This window comes from Eptatretus burgeri, chromosome 8 (assembly GCF_056783735.1).
Source record: "Eptatretus burgeri isolate ZD-2024b chromosome 8, Ebu_testis_v1, whole genome shotgun sequence".
Classification (NCBI taxonomy): domain Eukaryota; kingdom Metazoa; phylum Chordata; class Myxini; order Myxiniformes; family Myxinidae; genus Eptatretus; species Eptatretus burgeri.
Window position 1 is genome coordinate 42,095,373 of NC_140968.1, and position 23,536 is coordinate 42,118,908.

General features: G+C 42.1%; 1 protein-coding gene across 2 annotated transcripts in view; it reads left to right on the top strand.

Annotated features, from left to right (window-relative positions):
* PSMD14 (proteasome 26S subunit, non-ATPase 14) overlaps window positions 1–23,536 on the top strand; it is a 169,486-nt gene that overhangs the window by 143,731 nt on the left and 2,219 nt on the right. For both annotated transcript variants that reach the window (XM_085891748.1, XM_085891749.1), the window contains exons 7-10: window positions 2,843–2,950; window positions 19,461–19,535; window positions 19,659–19,784; window positions 20,159–20,221. In XM_085891748.1, coding sequence (XP_085747874.1) covers window positions 2,843–2,950; window positions 19,461–19,535; window positions 19,659–19,784; window positions 20,159–20,221 — 372 coding nt within the window. The remainder of the gene's footprint in view (window positions 1–2,842; window positions 2,951–19,460; window positions 19,536–19,658; window positions 19,785–20,158; window positions 20,222–23,536) is intronic.

Consider the following 23,536-nt stretch of genomic DNA (forward strand, 5'->3'; position numbering starts at 1 on the left):
ACAACAGCATTAAGAAAGGTTTGTCATTTCATCTCTGCTCAACAAAGATACTTAAAGGTCTAAAGAAGAGTATATTAAAAGAGACCATGAACTTTCAACATTACCTTGAATGTATATGGAAGAGAAAGGATGTTAATAGAGAGATGAATCTTATTAGACATTATAAACACAAAATATTCTCAGACTGTTAGCAAGAATGCTCTAACAGCATTTGATGACAAAAGATGTATAATGAGTGATGGAATAAATATATTACTTTATGGGTTTAAATAATAAGTATTAATAAAAAAATGTGGTTGGGGGTTTTAACGGGCTACCGTTGCATTACTTTTAATTGATGAATAAATTAAGTTATTCCTGAAAATAAAACAAATATTTATAGGATCTCTATTTGCTACTCATTTTGATTAAATAAATGATCATGTTAAAGGAAGGCGAAGCCCCACCCCCTGCAGGGGAGTAGTGTCAAAAGGGAGCTGTTTGACGCAGTAATGTGTTCCAGTTTGAAAAGGAGAAATATGAGTGAGCGTAAGCAAGTGAATATTGCAACTTTTAGAACTGGGGATACATTACTGCGTCAAGCCCTCCCTTTTGACACTACTCTGGTGGCTAAGCACGGAGCCAATCAGTTTGGCCAAACTATTCATCGAGCTTACACACAACGTCAGACCAATGGAGGAAAGGATAAAAGTGAGCAGGCTAGAAATGTTTAGCAAGAATATTTATTCAACAAGCACAACAAGGTTTATTCAATTAGCAATGGCAGGTATTTACAATAGCATTCATGAGCATGCGTTTAAAATGGATGGACAGAAATCACAATGAAAAGGCACAATGGAACAGTAATTATTATTAACGCTTATGGAACCCACATACATGGTCTTAACCTAATCTATACACAGGGCATGGCCATCCATCATTCCGGGGAAATGTAGATTGAAAGAAAGTAGATAGTGCAGAGCGGAGCATGGGTATGGTTCCAACCTCAACTTACACAGATGTGTGTAAGCTCATGCCGCGTGCAGACCCACACATAAATATACACCAGGACCCCAACATTCGTGGGGGATACGTTCTGGGAAAACCCCGCAAATGTTGGAACTGCAAACGTGGGGTGTTGTTTCAATGGGAAATCGAGGGATAAGTTCCGGGGATTTCCCCACTCAACGGAAAATCCGTGAGTGTCGGGAAAAAATCCGCGAGTGTTTTGTAATTGTTACACTGGAGACAAGGGGGGATAACGTTATCGGTTCGCAATGGTTCTTGGTTCATGAAAAAAGCCCCAAATGGCGACACCACCAAAGTCGTGGAATTGGTATAATGTGGACAAGGCTGATAATGTTATCGGTTTGTGGCGGTTCCTGGTTCAAAGGGGAAAGTTTTCCAAGTTTAAAATGTTTTCAACCACGAATGCACAATTGCAGTTTCCTTAAAGATGCTTACAAATAATCAAACGACAACACCAGGTACCGTTTCCAATTTATTGAACAATGCATATTAATGTCCCTTAACTGTACAATACCATGAAACAAACAAACAAAAAAAACAACATCATCATGTACAGTTTCAATTTTTTTATTCAACAAACACAGCACACATAACTTTGCAAAATGATGAAGATGAGGATGAAAAACAAAAATTAAAAGCCATAAAAAGGCTCATCTTGAGACGACCTAAGTGAAAGTGCTGATGAGTCGTCATCTGAGGCAGGTGAGGGCACTAGAGAGGGTGCTGGTGAGGGATGTGCTGAATGTTTCCATTCTCTAACTCACAGTACATCATGTCTTTCCTATCTACAGTTAGATTATGCTGAGAATTTTAAAAATGTAACAGCTCAGATGGTGGTGTTTGTAGAAAGATGGTGATTTACACTAAGATGCGCTGAATGTTTCCATTGTGCAATGTCTGTATGTGGTGACCTGGTAATTACTGGATAAATCATAAGATGCTCTTCGTGTTTTCATTCTGTAAGTAACTCACGGTTGATGGCATCGCAGGGAATGATGTGCTGCACTGGTGTCACTTCACACGAAACGGTTTATCCCACGAAGCTACAATACACATACAGGAATCGAGTCTTGTTCGCGGTTTGTGGAAGATACGTTTTATCCGTGCGTACAGTATTGTACTGTACAATTGGCATTTTATGACAATATTTTTTTTCAATTGCCATAATGTAAAAAAGGCTTTTTTTCAATTAGGAATGAAAACTAAGCTAAATAAATTCGATTATAAAGGAGAGAAGGCAAAATACAGTCCTGTAATATGTAAGCATCTTGATTGATGATGCAGGAGTCATGTGAGCTGTTGCTGCAGTCGACGGAATGTGTGACCGTTTTAAAAGTTCCTGTAATAATCAGGAAAATGATTGAGTAGTTTTATGTGATTGAATGATGAGAACTACGCAAGCACATGACCCATACTGCACGTACTGTGTATCATACACGCATACATCACTGCTTAGGAACTGTGCTCAGATGCACATCACATTACCACAAAGGAACTGTATGACATAAAACTTGTCCTTTCAATGATTGGACGCAACACTTTTCCATTTCCGAGGTCGCTTCGTTGAGGTTGCGCAGCCATTTCAGAAGGGAAGTAAGTGGCCACTGTGTCATGTGAAGCAGATGTTTTTATTTCATGAAGGATCATTCACAGGATTTATTTTGGGAGGACCTTACAGTGGTCGTAAAAGGCAGGTAGTCCTTGAAACAAAGTAGCTGCAACACCAGGTTTTGACTACCGGGTTCATTTATCCACAGATTTTATTTGGCTGTCCTTGGTTGCAACCCACTCGTCCTTTCCTCCAGTGAGTATTGCTATGGTTTTTCCGTTCTAGGTGGTGATCGATGCCTTCAGGCTGATAAACCCCAACATGATGGTGCTGGGCCATGAGCCAAGGCAGACGACATCCAACCTTGGCCATCTCAACAAGCCTTCTATTCAGGTAACAATGCCCAGCAGCCTCTCACCCCAATGTGAGAACAGTAGAAGCAGCTTGAAGCTTCTTCAGTAATAATTACAACAAGCCGGTAGGCGACATGGGTGGTCGCTATATAATTGCATACTAGTCATCCAGTTTTTGACGGATCGGGCTGAAATTTTTTGACAAAGAGGTTGATTATAGTGCGCATAAAAGCACGGAAGGCGATTTTTGATTTTCGAAAAAAAATATATATATATATATATTTTTCCGATTTTTTCAAAAATTTCAAAGTTCCGGCGCAAGGCAACGGTGGTGTCCATAGCAACGGTGCTCAAAAGCATATAACTAGATCGTGGTATGAACCTACCAGTCAAGTTTCATCAAAATCGGTTCACTCCTCTGGCCTCCAGAGCTGTCCATTACATACAAACAGACAGACGGAAAACCTGAGAATAACGGTAGTCTCGCAACCCCCCAATGAAAAGTTTTGTGTTGAATGACCTGTAATTATTTTCATGCTATAACATATTGTGGTTCGTTGAAAAAAAATGTGCATTTGTCATGACACACAATATCGACTATCGAGTGTTGTGACATTTATTTTTTTGACCAAAATTGTTTTTCAGGACATGTTGTTAATTGGTTACTTCATTAATTTGTAATTTTGATGTTGAAGTGTTTTGCCTCGAATAAATAACTTATCTTAATCTGTGTGATTGGCTCCCTTGTGGAAGTGGAAATAATTTGGTGATAACGTGGTGCTAAATAAATAGGTTTAATTGCTAAATAAATAGCTTGATGAGCAATTTATACTGCTTTAAAACTATATTGTCAAGTAAGTAATTTTCTCAACTTTGTGCATAGAAAACAGGTTTAGTGTCTAAATCATGTTTGGTTTGTTATTGACAATTTTGTAAGTGATTGATGCAGTTCACTATTCTTCAGTAAAATGTTTTGCTGTCTTGGCAAAAGTCTCCATTGGCAAAAGTATCGAGTACCTTTTATCATTTGGCAATGATACTGCCTATTATTATTATTATTATTATTATTATTATTATCTATTTATTTATTAACCTACGCCATCGAAGATGGATGGAGGTTACTGTTTTCACCCCTTTCTGTTTGTTAACCTCCGCCATCGAAGATCGGAGGTTACTTTTTTCACCCCTTTCTGTTTGTTTGTTTGTTTGTTTGTGAACAGTATTACGGAAAACTCCTCGACGGATTTCAACGAAACTTGGTGGGGGGATTAGGTATGGTCCAAGGATCATGCCATAAGATTTTGGACTTGGTCCAAAGTCCAATATGGCCGCTATGGCGGCCATTTTGAAAAAATATTTGAATTTTTTTTTGTTTGCATTTCTACATGTTTTAAGTGATTTCCACCCCCCCCCCCCCCAAAAAAAAAATTGTTCGAGAAAAAAAGAATTTTGCATTTCTACATGTTATAAGTGATTTCCAACAAAAAAAAACATGCCAAAATTATAACTGCGGCTGATTTTGGAACTTCAGGTGGATATACCCACGTAAAATCAATTTCTGTCTCAAGGAATGTAGTTATGACGAATGAATTGAGTATGTAAAAGTTAAAAGTAAAAGGGAAAGTTGCAAACTATAACTCTGTGAGCACTGTTGACGTCAAATTGAATGAATAGGATATCAGGCTCACTTGAGTGATCGAGCAGTATTGGCGGTGGAGGTTTTTGCACACTACCGAGTGCTCCCCCTCTAGTTACCTCCGTCACCGAAGGTGAAGGGGGTTATGTTTTTACCCCTATCTGTCTGTTTGTGTACAGGATATCTCAAAAAGTTGTGGACGGATCTGGATGAAATTTTGTGGACAGGTTCGGTGTGTAACAAGGACGAACTGATTAGATTTTGGTGAAGATCCGGATTCGGATCTGACTGCTAGAATTTTTTAAAGTGATTCTTCACCATGGAGATGGGGCAAAACATGATATCTAGCACGATATCTCAAAAAGTTGTGGACGGATTCGAACGAAACTTGGTGGACAAGTTGGGTGTGTTGCAAGGACAAATTGTTTTGATTTTGGTGAAGATCTGAATCTGGATCGGCATACGATAATTATTTAATTTTTTAAGTGATTCTTCACCATTGAGAGATCAAAACGATATCGTACTGTGTAGCATGATATTTCAAAAATGTATTTGGCCCAATATGTTCTCATGGATCAGGCATTACGTGGTGGAGGTATGTGCTCTACCGAGTGCCCTTCTAGTTACTGTACATTTCATTAATTAACTACATGCAGAAGCCCGTGGTAAGAGTACCACGATATAAAAAAAGGAAGCCTTTTATTGTTGTGCTGGTTGAAAGATCTCAAAAATGGGAGGTTATACAGTGTATTTCTAAAGAGGAAATAAAAAAAAATTCAGGTGTGATCGAGACATCGGTCTGTTGCCTATACACTGCCCAGGTTCAAATGTTTGATTGATTGAAAAATTATAATTTGCCTGTTGGGTTGGATTAATTTTAAGCACCTTTTACGTGATAATTATTTCTCCTCGAGGAGCTTTTCTGTGTCTTCGGTGAGACAGACAGACAGACGGACAGACAGCATTAGCCTATTATATTGTTACGGTTATGTATAAGTTCCGGGGAGTTGCATCCAACACATAAATGATCCCTGTAGTTTAGCTATTTCGAAAGCGAGTGTTTAGTTAGGTTACCCATTCCCTCATATCAGGGGAAAGGGAGATGTGTTGTGATTTTTGGTAGAACCATCCCCATTGTTTTCTTCCTCATTTCCAAACCTTAATTTGCCAACTCCATACTCGAACCAATCGCCATTTTCAATCACCCATTCTCAAACCCTGACTTTCTGAAACCTGGACTTGAACCCCCATTCTCATGCTTCATTCTCAAACGCCCATCATCAAACCACGTCACCTCACCAGTATTTTGGTTGGATAATCGCCATTTCAGCCTTTCCATTCCACTCCATCCCCAATCACTCCACTCCTCCCCCCCTCCCCCGATGCTCCGGTAACAAATCACAGCCGCTGGATTGCTGCACGCTTCCGCCAAGTGGACATGATCAGCGACACCATGCAGGGGACAATAAGAGCCTGGAACAGAGTGGTTGGAATGGAGTTGATGTTCCGATCTGGTGCAGTCCGATTCCAAGAAAGGAGCAGCCCAAATCCTGAGGAAGTTTACATCCAGTCCAGGGGTGAACACCAGATGCGCGACTGAGTGGAATGCGGGGGCATCGAGTTCAGCGAGCGCTTCTGGCAGAAAGCAAATGTGTGAAGCGAGGCGCTCCTCCAAATGCCAGGCAGAACGGACGCTCCTCACGGCCTTGTGACGCAAAAGGTGTGATGGCAGGCCCTCTCTAAACTGTGCTAATCAAGCCGGTGGAACTGATTTCTTATATGGCTTTCACACATGCACCATATAACCTTGCATCTTTCAGCACATACACCTCAGGGCTGGTCTGTGCTTGAGCATCAACGGATGACACGAGACCCCCAACAGTTCTTTTCAGAGCTAGGCACGACATGATACTGCATGGCAGCGCACCTCCTTCTCACGCCTCTCACTCACCAGCATCGACACCTCAGTGAGTCCTACATGGACCAAGCCTACTTAAGGCCCGGTCACACCTTGACGTTTTAGCCAACGTATGCCGATTTTTTTAAATTTTTTTTCTAAAACGCTGGCAAACGTTGAATACGTTATGGGTAAGTTTTGATAACATTAAGAGCACGCTGGCATACGTCGTAGTACGTTGCCATAAGTCGTTGTACGTTGGCTTTAAACGTTGTACTTTTCGGTTGTCCTCAAATTTTTTCATGCTTGAAATTTCACGACGTATGCCGGCGTATGACTCACACGTTCCGCTACGCTGGCCACAAGTTGTAGGCACGGTCTGCGATCGTTGACAGACGTCAACACATGCTACTTGTAAGTTAATCATAAGTTGAGACACGCCGAGGTAATGTTTAGCGTACCCGAAACTTATTTCTAACCTATGATTAATGTGTTGTTGGCACGTTACGCGATCGTTGCCACACGTCGACAGACGTTACTTTTAAGTTACTCATAGTTACTCATACCATTTCAAAGTCGTTGAGTGTAAAAAAATCCAATTGTTGAGCGCAAGCGTCTACTTTCAATAGTGGAGATGCAGCCATTTAAATTGTTGAGTGGCAGCCTATGAACCTACCCGTGGACACGCGGACGCAAGGAGGATCCATCATAACCCACACCCTCCCCCTCACACCCACCTACTACTGCCAACATGAACAAACTACTACTAATACTCATACTAACACTGATACTGATACTGTTACTGCTGACATGGACATCGACTCAAAAAGGACTCGAAAACACTGTTGGGTTCCCCTTTTATGAACACCATTTGTATATACCAATTCCCAAAACCGCTGGGAACACGTCTTTATATGGCAGTTGTAAGCGAGAAACACATTCATTTTTTTTTTTTTGTCGACCGGAAGACGTCATTGGAATACGTCTACATACGTCGATGTGTGTTGGGACTACGTAAAGAATTGGTTCAAAGCACGTCAAACATAAGTTAGAAATAAGTTTCACGTAAAAAAGACATTACCGCGACGTGTTTCGACTTATGAGTAGCTTATAAGTAGCCTTTGTGGACGTGTGTAAGCGTCCGCATATCGTGTGTAAAACTTATCCCCATCGCATGCGGAACGTGTGTCATACGCCAAGTACGTCGTAAAATTTTGAACATGTTCAAAATTTTACGACGTACTCTACTTACTACAACTTATGATAGCGTATTTAGCGTTCTACTCACGCATACCAAACTTACCCATACCGTATTCGACGTGCCCCAACGTTTTAGACACACTTTTTGTTACGTCGGCATACGCTGGCAAGATCGCCAAGGTGTGACCGCGATTTTGACCCTTCCATTTCTACGGCAGTTATGATTCGAATCGTTGTGCGTCAGCCTTTTAATAGGCTACGTCACGACATCGTCGGCGATGCGTGCAACGCGCTATGCCTGAGTTAGACTATCGTTGGGCATCGGTTGTGTAGGCCGACAACAGGTTCAGCATTCGTTGGTATAAGTTATCTATAACACAACGAAACGTTCTGTGTAGTTACCAATGCGTTACACATAAGACCAAGTCGCTATGAATACGTCCGAATCTTTAAAAAAAAACATCAAAAGTTCAACGTAAGCCAGCGTTTTACATAAATTTTAACACGTTGCCATCGCTGGCTAAAACGTCAAGGTGTGACCGGGCCTTTACATATAGGTGAGGAAGGGGACGCAAACATGTCACAACTTCTTCTTTCTTTCGGTCCCCTTGTCTGTCTAATTTACCTGGATAAACATAGCGCAATCTCTGTATTAAGGCCATTTGTATAAGTGGTTTCATTGAGTGCTTGGGGTAAGACTTTCTTATGTGACACTGCATTTCTGTAAATACTTGAATCTTTGGACACGTGGCTGTTTATACACGATTTGTTGTTTCCAAACCAGCTCGATTGTCTCTTTCCTTTATTGGTTAAACATAGCGTACATAAGAAATAGATGGAAGGTTGTTCTCCACCGATTCACTCCATTCGAATAACCATCACCCCACTTACGGTTTCACTCTCCTGTTCCACAATAAGTAGATGAGGTGGGATGTTGAGAGCGTGGTTCACCATCTGAGATGGGCTAGATCCATGGTAAAGTAACGTGAGTCTTGGAGCGAGGCCCCTGCCAGACTTAGCCTTTTCAGAAGGCGTCAGTGGATGCTGAGCAACCCGTCAACTTGCAGAGTTATCCATGGTTTACAACTTCAGGGTTGGAGGTTGAGTTTCGGGTGGTCTGAGAGCAAACCCCCTCATGAACCCAGCACTCACCCCAAAACCCGGAATATATATGCATATACTGGAAATATACATATATATATATATATATATATATATATATATATATATATATATATATATATATATATATATATATCTCTTCTTCTTCTTCTTTCGGCTGCTCCCGTTAGGGGTTGCCACAGCGGATCATCCGTATGATCTGCATAGTGATTTGGCACATGTTTTACGCCGGATGCCCTTCCTGACACAACCCTGGTCGCCTCTTACGACACAGGGATATGGTACACCTATTTTAACCAGGGTATACACCGGCCCAGTATACTGGTACTCATTTTGCCGACCTCAGAAGGATGACAGGTTTAGTCAACCCCCTGGTATATTAATTCACTGGCCCAACGGGGCTTGAACTCAGGACCTTTTGGATCCCAAGCCGCTGCCCTAACCACTGCGCCAACACCAGGCTATATATATATATATATATATATATATATATATATATATATATATATATATATATATATATATATATATATATATATATATATATATATATATATATATATATATATATATATATATATATATATATATATATATATATATATATATATATATATATACCCCGGTTAGAATAGGTGTACCATATCCCTGTGTGTCGTAAGAGGCGACCAGGGTTGCGTCAGGAAGGGCATCCAGCGTAAAAAAACCTATGCCAAATCATTATGCGGATAACAAAACGAATTTCCATACCGGATCGGTCGAGGCGCGGGTTACCAACGACCGCCACCAGTACCGGTGGTCAGCAGGGTACCAGTGGAAATTGTGCTACTGCTGGGCGAAGGAGGAGAAGGAGACGGGGAAGGCGAGTCCGGAGGCAGTGGGAGAGGGGAAAGGGTAGAAGTGTGGAGGTGAGAGTTGGAACTCTGAATGTTGAGACGATGACTGACAAAGGGCGAGAGTTGGCTGATATGATGGAGAGAAGAAAGGTGGACATACTGTGTGTACAAGAGACCAAGTGGATGGGGAGTAAGGCTCGGAGCATTGGAGGTGGTTTCAAACTGTTCTACCATGGTGTGGATGGGAGGAGAAATGGTGTCGGGGTAATCCTGAAGGAAGATTATGTCAAGAGGGTATTGGAGGTGAGGAGAGTGTCTGACCGAGTGATGAGTGTGAAGTTGGAAATTGAAGGGGTGATGATGAATGTCATCAGTGCATATGCCCCACATATGGGGTGTGAGATGGAATATAAAGAAGATTTCTGGAGTGAGTTAGATGAAGTGGTGGAGAGTGTATCCAAGGATGAAAGAGTGGTGATTGGAGCAGATTTCAATGGGCATGTTGGGGAAGGGAATAAAGAGGATGAGGAGGTGATGGGTAGGTACGGTCTCAACAAGAGAAATGTGGAAGGGCAAATGGTGGTAGAGTTTGCAAAAAGAATGGAAATGGCAGTGGTAAATTCATATTTCAAGAAGAAGGAGGAACACAGGGTGACATACAAGAGTGGAGGAAAGTGCACACAGGTGGATTACATGTTAAGCAGGAGATGCAACCTGAAAGAGATTAGCCAGCATGAGAAAATTCTGCGAATTTATTCACCCAGGAACGTTCCTGAGATAAGCACAAATCTGTTGAGAAAAATAGGGGGTATAGGGGGGGGGGGGTTAAGTCAATTGTTGGAAGTGATTTCACGCCGCCGACGATCTTTATAAAAAAAGTATTCCGAGGTCCCTAATACAGATTCCCGGCACTCTGCACTGACGTCATTGCCAGATTCATTAACATAACATTCGGACCACCTCGCCGCATTACTCCTGAAACTGTCACAGCAGCATTAATCGAGCTCCAGGTGTGGTGTTCCGAGTGTGCAAGGCCAAGGTCGCTTCTAAAACATGGCCGCATTCAGTGGCCGCAAGCTGTCCCGGGATTGTGATGCTTGTTTGGCTGCACTAATTGACAAGACTTGGAAGAATTCCTGGAAGTGGGAATGGCTGGAGCGTATGCCATGCGGTACGGTGGCTTGTGGGGCTGGGCAAAAGATAGCCCAGCCGGGAAAGGCTGTATGCCCATGGTGCTCAAAGGAGATTGTTTATGGAGGACGTGGGTACAAGTCATTGGAATCCCATGCAGAGAGCAAGAAGCATCGTGATATTCAGAGAATCTGGGCATCCAATTTCAGTCTTCCTGGTAAATATAGCCTTGGGCTTTATACATGTCTAGTTATCAGTATACATGTACACAGTAGACATCTATGCTGTCAATGTAGTGTCGTGTGGTGTGGTGCACTTTCACTACAGTAATAAATTATGTTAATTGGCAAGCAAGCCACAACTCAGAATTGGGTCAATCTTGTTTACCACCAATAGCACCTGGCAATGACTAATAGTCTGAGGCTGAGTGTAATCACTGCACCGGTCACTGTATTCACTTTTTGAAGCACGTATTATAAATGGTGATTGGCTTTTCTTTTTTTACTCTGCATTGGCTTTGGGTTTTGCTTTTTCTCCAGGTGTTTCCTCACCTTCTGCTACCTCTTGCACTGCTGCTTCTACTGCCCCCATCCCCTGTACACCGATGCCTGCTGTACCAATAGGTGACAGGGTATCCAATGCTCAAGCCATGGTCCTTGCCTTCCTCGCACAGCATTCCCTACCATTCAGCCTTGCCCCTGAACTGATGAGCCTGGCCAAAGCACTCAACCTGGATGCAAAGGCCCTTGGTCAGCTCACAATGGACAGGACATCTGCTTCCTACAAGCTTAGGTTTGGACTAGGACATACCGTACATCACCAGTTGATATCAGCACTGCAGAGGGAATACTTCTCTCTGACCATTGATGAGTCAACAAGCACAAACCATCAGAGGGTCTTGTGTGTCCTGGCCAGTTACTACAGCCGACTGCATAAGCAGGTCATCGTGCAGCATCTAGAGTCCCTTGTTGTGATCAAAGTGGACAGTGCCTCGTTGCACCAGGAACTGGTTGACTTGTTGAAGAAGTATGAGCTACCGTGGAAGAACTGCATATCCATCCTCATGGACTCCTGCTCAGTCATGCGGGGATCCAAGTCAGGAGTCAAAATTCGCATCAGGGAAAACAATGCCCCACACATGTTGGACATAGATGGGGACTCCTGTCACCATGCTCACAATGCGTCCAAGAAGCTGAGCGACACATTCGACAACTTCGCAGAGCGCATGCTCTCTGACATCTAGAATGACTTCAAGTGGTCACCTGACTTAAAGCAGTTCTTGCAGGAAATCTGTGGGCTGATTGGTGTCAGGTATACCATGCCAGAGCGGTATGTCAGTCACAGGTGGCTCTCTGTGTATGATGTCAGTGTTGACACTCTGCGGCTGTGGGATGCCTTTGTTGTCTTCTACTTTGGCTTCCTCTCTCAAGCTGATCGCACACACTACTTGTCACGGGTTGTGGAGGTCTCCCATCGCAGGCACGTAGACATAAAAGCCAAGGAGAGAATACGCCAGATCCATGATGTTCTGAAGAAGAAGAATATGACCAAAGATGGCAAGTCACGAAAGGAGCGTATACTGCAGCGAGTCTTCCACAAGAAAAAATTGATGAGACTGATATTGATGTTCTATACATCAGTGTTCCCGCTGCTGAAGAAGTACGTTCTCCTGTTTGAGTTGAAGGCCCCACTGATCCATAAGCTCAATGACCAGCAGGTGGACCTTGTCCGAGAGTTCATGGCCTGCTTTGTCAAACCTGAGAAGCTGCCATCCTCATGTAAGAGACTTCAGACCCTCGACCTGGATGAGAAAGCCAACCTGCTACAAGTGAAGAAGATGTTTCTTGGAGTTGGTGCATCTGAAATTGTCAACACTGCCCGTAGTGGAGATGGAGAAGTGCATGACTTCTTGCAGAGTGTGGAGAAGGCCTATGTGACATGTGGAAAGTACCTCCAGAAGAAAATGCCCCTGCATAATGCTGTCCTCAGAAGTGCCTCAGCAATTGATCCACTCAGCAGAGGGCACACTGTTAGCCAGGAGCAGCTCCTGAAGTTGCCATGCCTGGTGACAAATGTCCTTGCACCAGAGGAATGTGATGCCTTTGAACTGGAGGTTCGAAGTTTCCAGATCGACTCTAGCCTGCCACCAGCTCAGGAAGATGAGTCTGCTCGCATCGACGACTGGTGGACCAAGGTCTTTGAAGGTGGAAAGTACCCCCTTCTCTCAAGAATGGTGAAGGCTCTACTGTCCTGCTTCCATGGGCCACAAGTTGAGAGTGCCTTCGATCTCATGGGAGATGTCTTGGATGTCAGATCACACCGACTAAACATGGAGAGCTACAGTGCAGTGATGGGTGTCAAATGCAATCTTCGATCATCAGGAAAAACTGCAGTGGAGCACTACAGTAAGACTGACAAACTGCACAGTCCCATAGACCTAGACCTGTGCAAGAACATGAGGGGAGCCTACAAAACCTACAAGGCAGAACTGGCAGAGAGGAGGGACAAAGAAGAAGAAAGAAGGCGAGAAGTGGGTGCAGCTGCTCTCAGTAAGTTGACCAAGCGCAAGACCAAAGAACTGACTGAGAAGGCTGCAAAGAAGGCAAGACTTTCCCACCAACGTGCAAGCAAGAAAAAGCACAACCTCAACCAAAAGACAAAGAAGTGAACAATGTTCAGTGGTTAGGCGCCTGTCGACATTATCGACTCAAGAACTCAACAACTCATGGATGCAACAATGTTACCAATTGTGAACTTATTATGCAAACTTTTAGTGCAACTTGTTATCAATTATTGTCAACTTATTATGCAAACTTATTATGCAACTTAGTATCAATTATTGTCCACTTATTATGCAACTTGGTATCAATTATTGTCAACTTTGTTTAATTTGCTATAAAGACAATGAAAGAATATTATCCTCCAGATTGATTCATGATTTGTACAATGAATTTTGACAACAATTTACATTACAACATTGATTAATAATTTGCAAGATGAATTTCATGTCTTCAATGATTGTCTTCAGTGATTTTACCCTGTTAACAAGGACAACACCATACACAATCCTCTTAAAAGGGACCAGGAAATGCAGTAGAATGCAGGTGAGAACACCTGGAACCTTTAGGGTTCGGGGGCCTGGGCGGCCCCCGAACCCCAGACTAACAATTTTTTCGCCTCGGCCCATCGTTTTTTTTCCACTAATTTTTTTAGACTCACTCTCATGCCTGGATTAGAGACTATAAGGTGGTGGCAGGGGAGAGTGGAGCTCTACAGCATCGATTGGTGGTCTGTAGGATGATTTTGGCAGTGAGGTTGAGGAAGAGAGTGAGGGCTGAACCAAGGACCAGATGGTGGAAGCTGAAGAAGGAAGACTGTTGCGTGGAATTTCGGGAGGAGGCGAGACATGTGTTGGATGGTGGTCAAGATGGGTGGGATGATTGGGCAACTACAGCAGAAGTGGTAAGGGAGATAGCTAGGAAGGTACTTGGTGTGACATCTGGACAGAGGAAGGAAGATAAGCAGACCTGGTGGTGGAACGAGGAAGTACAGGAAAGTATAAGGAAGAAGGGGTTGGCGAAAAAGAAGTGGGATCGTCAGAGAGATGAAGAAAGTAGGCAGGAGTACAAGGAGTGGCGGCGAAAGGCAAAGAGAGAGGTGGCAAAGGCTAAGAAAAAGGCATATGATGATCTGTATGAGAAGTTGGATACAAAAGAAGGGGAAAAGGATTTATACCGATTGGCAAGACAGAGGGACCGAGCTGGGAAGGATGTGCTGCAGGTTCGGGTGATAAAGGACGCAAATGGGAATCTGCTGACGAGCGAGGAGAGTGTGTTGAGAAGGTGGATGGAGTACTTTGAGGATCTGATGAAGAAAATGAGAGAGAGAAGGTTGGAAGAGGTGGAGATAGTGAATCAGGAAGTGGGGTGGATCAGTAAGGATGAAGTGAGGACTGCTATGAAGAGGATGAAAAGTGGAAAGGCGGTTGGCCCAGATGGTATACCAATGGAGGCATGGAAGTGCTTAGGAGAGACGGCAGTGGGGTTGTTGACCAGATTGTTTAATAAAGTCTTGGAAAGTGAGAGGATGCCGGAGGAGTGGAGATTATGTGAACTGGTTCCGATTTTCAAGAACAAGGGTGATGTGCAGAGCTGTGGAAATTACAGAGGGATAAAGTTGTTAAGCCACACCATGAAGTTGTGGGAAAGAGTAGTGGAAGCTCGGTTGAGAAGAGAGGTGACGATTTGTGAGCAGCAATATGGGTTTATGCCAGGAAAGAGCACCACTGATGCGATGCTTGCTTTGATAATGTTGATGGAGAAGTATAGGGAAGCCCAGAAGGAGTTACATTGTGTGTTTGTGGATTTCGAGAAAGCTTATGATAGGGTGCCAAGAGAGGAGTTGTGGCATTGTATGAGGAAGTCGGGAGTGGTGGAGAAGTATGTGAGGATTGTGCAGGATATGTATGAGGACAGTGTGACAGCGGTGAGGTGTGCGGTAGGAATGACGGACCGGTTTAAAGTAAAAGTGGGATTGCACCAAGGATCGACTCTGAGCCCTTTCCTGTTTGCAATGGTGATGGACAGGTTGACGGACGAGATCAGACTGGAGTCTCCATGGACTATGATGTTTGCGGATGACATCATGATCTGTAGTGAGAGTAGGGAGCAGGCTGAGGCGAGCCTTGAGAGGTGGAGGTACGCACTGGAGAGAAGGGGAATGATAGTCAGTCGGATTAAGACAGAGTTCATGTGCGTAAATGAGGGAGGGTGGTGGTATGGTGCGGTTGCAAGGAGTTGAGGTGGGGAAGGTGGATGGGTTTAAATACTTGGGATCAACTGTCCAAAGTAACGGAGAGTGTGGGAGAGAAGTGAAAAAGAGAGTGCAGGCAGGATGGAGTGGGTGTAGAAGAGTTGCAGGAGTGATTTGTGACAGAAGGGTAGCTGTAAGAGTTCAGGGGAAAGTATATAAGACGGTAGTGAGACCAGCTATGTTTTATGGTTTGGAGGCGGTGGCGCTAACAAAAAGACAGGAAGCGGAGCTGAAGGTGGCAGAGCTAAAGATGCTGCGATTCTCGTTGGGAGTGACGAGGATGGACAGGATAAGGAATGAGTATATTCGAGGGACTGCGCAGGTAGGACGGTTTGGAGACAAAGTGAGAGAGGCGAGATTGAGATGGTTTGGACATGTGCACAGGAGGGAAGCGGAGTATATCGGGAGAAGGATGCTGAAGATTGAGCCACCAGGCAGGAGGAGAAGAGGAAGGCCAAAGAAGAGGTTCATGGATGCGGTGAGGGTGGACATGCGCGTGGTTGGAGTGTCAATGGAAGATGTGGAGGATAGAGCGAAATGGAGACTGTTGATCTGCTGTGGCAACCCCTAACGGGAGCAGCCGAAAGAAGAGATATATATATATATATATATATATATATATATATATATATATATATATATATATATATATATATATATATATATATATATATATATATATATATATATATATATATATATATAGCCATAATTTGTACAATCAACGGCAAATGAGCCCCCCTCTCTTTTTTCCTCCCCCAGCACCCTTTTACAAAATCAATATGGGTATGCATATTTATTGAAGGTCTATTATAACCAAATCTGTATTTTCTGATGATCTGAAGACACTTAAGAGAGTGCATAATTGATGCTGGATTGGGGTGAGTGAAGGCAGTTCTCTGGTGGCATTTTGGCTCCGATAAGGTGACAGCCATTGCTCATGGTATAGCAACAGTGGGGGTTAATGTAGTCTTCACATGATGCTTTGTACTATGTGTAATGTGACATAGTACATGTATATCATGGCTTGGATGTGCTTTTTCAAATCCTGTTTATTTTGGTTTGGCTTTGTGCAAAATTCGCAGCACAAAGTGACTCCTTTTCATGTGCATGTGCGTTCAAGTATGTGAATGGTTTTGGGTCATTTCAATGTCAAAAGAAACCAGCAACAAAGTTTTGTTGTTTGTAATTGTTTCCAAAAGCAATTTTTTATTATTTTAATTTTTAATGACCCACAATACAAGGCAACACACTGAAAACAACTTGGTGCGTCTCCCGGTGCTGGGACTCGGCAGCAAAAACTCGGTTCGAATCTGGCTTGCTAATTTTGGCAAATATTTCCCGGTCGGTCCCAGATTGGCTCGGAACTCTGATAGATTTGTAAATTTTTGTATTTCTTTATTAAATATATTTTTTTGCATGATCGAGGCTCATGGAAAAGCTAGATCCAAGCGGATGTAAATCAACCAAATGGGGGATGCATGACCTTAATCTAAGCTGTGTTGCCGGGCACAGCTGGCCCCACACTGCTTGCATTACAATTCATCAATGTCGTATGCAAAAAATGATAGCGATGAATTGGTTTCTTGAGAGTGCAAAGTTTATTTCCATTCCTTTAATCCGATAATCTATATACAAAAGTTGCTGAGTTTCTCCATCGTGTTTCATTCTAAACAGTTTCTGCTGTCGTAGAGTAATACAAATGGTACCAAAATTGATTTACTTGTTCGTTAAATCAAAAACTTGCCTGTTTTAAAAGCCTTTCTGAGTTTGAAGAAGTTACATCAATGCTTTCTTCACACTGTGTTTGGAGCTAAACATTTATTATTCCACCAAAGCAGGAACCCTTATGGAGGACACGCAAGGAGCACTCAAAATTGCATATAGTAATATTTCTCGAAACAATGGAAAACTAGAAGGGCACTCTTCGACAACACGCCATCGTCAGTTATGCCTCTTCCCACATTATTACATCATTATACATATTTGTACCAGTTTGATTTAAATCCCGGAACCCCTATTTGAAATATTAAATGATTCTGGCTGCCAGACCATGCGTCCAATCAGGTAGAAATTTAAAGCATATATTCCGCATGACTACTAGATCATACCTGTAAAGTTTCGCCTCGATCTGTTCAGCCATTTCGGAGAATATTTTTGAAGGTTTTTATGTTAAAAACAATATGGCTGCCGAACCACGTGATTGATGACATCATCAATTTTTTTACACCATACAATTTAGTCCGAGATGACCCTCAAATTTTCATACTGATCGGATAAAGTGTTCGATGTGTGCAATTACGACATCATAATAATACCACCTATGACATCAAAAAATTCATACTTTTTTCCCATGGGGTGTACTTCACATGTGCCAAGTTTCAATATATTCTCCGTTGAGTGGTTTCGGAGGTACAGAGGTCCAAAGGTTTTCCTTTTTTCCAACATGGCTGCCATACCACGTGACCTATCCATCCATCGGGACCATACTCTGTTCAGAGCGTCGGTGCTGCCGAAGCAATCTCCTAGGCTATTGGGCACAATCCTGGATGGGTCACCATGCTAACACAGGATACTCGAATGGTTCAATCTTCCCATCAAGCTGGTACTCATTTTGCCGACCTCAGAAGTCAACCCCACCTGGTATTAATTCAATGGCCGAGCGGGATTTGAACTCGGGGCCCCTGGGGTCAAAACCCCCCACCCTAACCATTAAGCCAATACCTGGCATTACGTGACCTATGACATCATAATTATAATTAAAACATTCGGTATGAGTAGTTGACCTGTGGTGAAAATTTTGTGTTAAGCGGATGCATAGAAAACAGAGAAAAGTAGCATGGACATACGTATGGATGGACAATCTGAAAACATAATGCCACCGGCAACTTCGTCAGCAGAGGCTTAAATATGTAAAAGTACACAAAAGAACCAGGACGGCAATGACGTGTTATAAAAGATCCTCTTCAAGTGTTTTGCTTCATTTTACATCCTCAATCACACTTACAGATACAAATGGATATGTGATATATTTGTGAAGTACAACCTGCTGTCTTTTGATTAAATCCATCAGCTGTCACGACAATGAAGTTCATTACGAAAAGAGATTGCTGTCCACTGGACGACATTTAAAGTGTAGATAAAACTTACTGGTTATCTTTGAGGTCCTGCTGCTTGATATTATTTTTCAATACTTGTGCTAATGAATCATGCCTGACATCAAATGATCAAATCTAAATGCTGTCTATACTGAGCCGCACAATGAGACACGTGTTCACAGCTAATACAAGACAGGTAACAGTTTACAGTGCCTGATTACATTAACAACTCACAAAGAGAAACACCATGACCATTCGAAGCACATCCAATTTCATATAATAACACGCATTTCTACCACACACACTTGCAAAACACTGCAATTACCCTCATTTCATGTGACAGGAAATATCCGAGTTATTTTGGGAGTTGACAGCCTAACCCGGCTTGACTTGGAAATGGAACTCACCAAATTCTCGGCTCAGAAATGCTACTCACCAAATTCAAGTTCAGGAACTTGATTCAGGTACAGCACTATTGTCTCCCCAACGATGTCTCAGCCTAAAGAAATAGCTTGTGTGTATATAAGAGCTGTGTTCAGAACATTTTTGGATATCCAACACTATACAGTATTTGGGTGCAATAAATTGCATGGACATGAAGAGATGCCAATTTGTTCTGATGTAAATAGCAGAGACATTCGGAGATGTGAATGCACTTTGATGTTCTATAACTACAAGCCTCGTTCCTTGAAAAAAAATATATATTGGGGACATTAGGAGATGTCAATGACCTTTCGTCTGAATAATTGGGATATGATGAGAAAACTGATAAATTTGCTGATAATGTCATCATCCTTTTTCTATGTTCTTTTTTCCAGGCCCTGATACATGGACTGAATAGGCACTACTACTCAATATCGATCAATTATCGGAAAAATGAGTTGGAGCAGAAGGTCAGCTATTTATTGCTCAGAAAATGTCCATCGCTACCCAAAGTTTTTATTACTCAACTACTTGTGTAAGTTTTCATGCTGTAGAAAGTCCTCACGTGAATGTTCCTTTACGGCTGTTCATAGATGCTGTTGAATTTGCACAAAAAGAGCTGGATGGATGGATTGACCCTTCACGACTACAACGAGCACTGCAAAGTTAATGAAAATACTGTCAAGGATATGCTCGAGCTGGCCAAGAACTACAACAAGGTGAACAACCGCATGGCCTTGAAGATGCAAAAGCAAACTTAATGATTGCAATACTGTGTGCGTGTGAAGCCTTGCAGACTTGATAATGTCTCGTGACTTTTCAGTGTCTATTCCCACACCTTTTTTGAACCCGATTGCCATTACAAAAGTTTTGCATGAAGAAAGGAATCAAATAAATATAAACTACCAAGCTATCTGTATGTGCCATAATGGCATGAAGTCTGTCTGCTCTTGGCAACGTTAACGTGGCGGCTCGTGGCATTCTATATCTGTTGATTTGTGGACTCCACCTCCGAATAGTCATTTGCGTGCTGGTGGTGTTTCTGATAAAATGAACAGCAGATAACGATTTCCTTTATGTGTTTGGTTTTCAGGCCGTGGAAGAGGAGGACAAGATGACGCCAGAACAACTTGCAATTAAAAATGTGGGCCGTCAGGTATGTCTTTTTGAAAAGTGGTTATCCGTTCCTTTTATTCTGCAAGGGTCGATACGAAGGTAATGCCTCATAATAATAATAACACGTACTTATTTTTCAGTTCGTAAACAAAGCGTATTCAGAAAACTATGTGAGATCACAATGAAAGGCTTGCATCTGCTGTCCATTTTAAGTTGAGCGGCACTGTGATCGGTCACGTGACATCACACCACGCTTTCAAAATTGCTGCCCCACGAGATGTGCGTACAAAGCAGGAACCAGTTATTGAATTTATTACTGCGGAAGTAGTTCCTCAAGTGGATATTCATATGTGTATGGCGACTACCATTGACGTGAAAACTGCTAGACATTGGGCAAATTGTTTCAAGAGCGGGGAAACCGATACCGTTTACAAGCCTCGGCCTGCAACTGCAGTGACACTGAAAAGCAAGAGTGACATTGATGCTCTCTTTAAAGTGCATTGTAGTTAACAGAGACTATGTGGAAAAATGACTTCATATTTGCCACGCATGTATGCATATTCCATGTCATTTTAATTGTAATTAGAATTATATTCAGTGAGAAATATAATCAGAGGCATTTCTTTCATACCGACCCTTGTATTTCATTTTATTTACTTAATCAGTCTGCAGCCGTCAGACAGGTCTGTGAGCATTATAATCATCACATCTTTGTTTGTTTATCAGCAGAATAACTGGACAAAGAGAGCGGCTGGAATCGCCAAATTTGGCACACAGCTTCATATTGTGAATGTCTCAAATGAGTTTAACATTGAGCTCACAAGGAAAAATATAAAATGAAAATAAGTATTTAACTCGCATTGTGTCCACGTGGCAGTATAGGTTAGCGCCCTCTGGGGTGATACTTCACCGAGAGGAAACGGTGCGAGCCAACACCTCAATTGAGTGTGTTCCACCTTTTTATCTATGCCACCGAAGGTGGACGGAGGTTGTGTTTTCACACATGTCTGATTGTCTGTCTGTAAGCACGATATCTCAAAAGGTTATGGACGAATTTTGACGAAATCTGGTGGACAGGTTTGGGGTGTGACGAGGACGAATCGATTTTTATTTTATTGAAGATCTGGTTCCGGATACTATATATATATATATATATATATATATATGTATATATATATATATATATATATATATATATATATATATATATATATATATATATATATATATATATATATATTAAAGTGATTGAGAGATGGGGCCAAAATTATATATAGCATGAGATTTCAAAAAATTATTGGATGTGTTGTGACAAAACTTGGTGGATGAGTTGGGTAGGTGATGAGAACAAACCGATTAGATTTTGGTTAAGGTCCAGATGCAGATCTGACCCATAAATGAGATACAAAATGTAAACAGTTCAGCTTGGTGGAGGTATGCCCTCTCATTAAGTCATCTCTATCATCTCAGTAGAGATGGCCTACCCAGTCTCTTGGTCTGTCCATCCGTCCGTCTGTCCACAATCTAACCGAGTGGAGACAAATAACCAATAGTGGAATGGATAGAGGTCAATGAGACATGCACAACGATATAACTTTCAAGGTCGTCCAAGGTCGAGGTCAACGTCACGAGGCTATCAAAGTTGCGAAAATCGTCGATTTCAAATCGTATCTCCTCCCTCATTTATCAAGAGAGATCAAATTTTATTAGTGATTCAGATACTACGGACTATTATCTAGAACAACACGAGCCATTTTTTTTGAAATTTGCTCTCGTTCCGATTTTATAGCCCTTCAAACGAAGTTCTGATTCCCCGTATGGGCCGTTCATAAAGTACGTACATACAAAAATAAAAGTATTAAAAAATTAAGAACCGGGACTCTCCGAGACAAATATTACATTTGAAGCTTTTGTCAGATCTAACTAAAACAATGGAACACAAGTTTATATGCACACTTGCTTTCATTTATGACATTAACATTGCTTTGAATGTCAATTTGTACTTTTATTTTCATAAATGACGTGCTGTGATATTAAAAGAAAAAGGTAAATTACACCGCTCGGGACTGCATTGTCATGGCTTACAAACATCGGTTCACAAGGAACAGCTGGCTTTGCAAGCGATTAGCGATGTATGAGGGGGTGGGTGGGTGGTTGGGTGGTCACTCACCTGCATACAGAGGGGGTGGGTGGTTTTGAAACCCGGAAGTGGAGCGTACGTACTTTATGAACTGCCCCTATTCCAGTCTGGCACAGAGTTACTTTCGACCTCTGGCAGAGATGACTGGCACTCCCTCTCGGGGATATTTTTTTTATATATGTATTTAGACTTTGTCATTGTCTGCCAACATCAAAATTCCAATAGAAAAGTCCATAATTTTTGTTTCCCCAAACCCTGTAAACATAAGTTTTCACTGCTTTTGCACACTGAGAATGCCATGAACGATTATTTGCATAGGTTTGTTTGACATGATGTGTCAAACGAGCATTGTGTAATTCGTCGATAAAACGCATCCCATAAATATATATAATAACGGCACGTACTATAATGAATCCATTGTCGATTCATGATATGTATGTGTTGTAATTGAACATCATTCCCATGGCTGCTCCCAAACCTGCACTGACTTCCCTTTCAAGCAAGAATATCTTGCTGTTTGAGTTTTGGATCCTCCTCCTTCAGCCTGCAGTCAGTGTGGAATTTCCAGGCTTTTGACTCAAGTGAAGCAGGAGAAGCAATGGATTGATCTTTGAGTCGTGTTTATTATTCCATGAAACGTTAGGTCTGGATGAACAAAATCTATTTGGAAATTAAAGCTTTTATTCACCAGTCACGTTATCTTTGTTTTTTAAATTTTTTTTACGGGATAACAAATATTTGGGGAAGGTGGGGGTGACTGACAACAAGGAGCTCCTCATAAGTTGATTGTAAGTAGATTAAAGCGAACCGTGCTGTACATACAAAAGTTTATTTTTTTATCCGTGTGGAGCCAGTGGCTGCTTGGCTTCATTCATCATTTTAACTTAAAAAACACTAACAGCCCCTTTGCTGGGGCTGCAGCTGTCCCGCTGATGCAATGCCCCCGTTACTAGAAAGCTGGTACTCATTTTGCCGACCTCGGAAGGATGACAGGCCGAGTCAACCCCCTGGTGTTAATTCAGCAGCGAACGGGGCTTGAACTCAGGACCTTTTTGGATCCCAAGCCACCACCCTAACCACGAAGCCAACACCAGGCTATTTATTTTATTATAAGATAGAGTAAAAACTTTATAAACAAGGTAATGTACAGTAAAAACTCAGATACTTAATAATGGAGTCGTTTTTAGCTCGCCTGTTCGAAGAACAGAGAGCTAT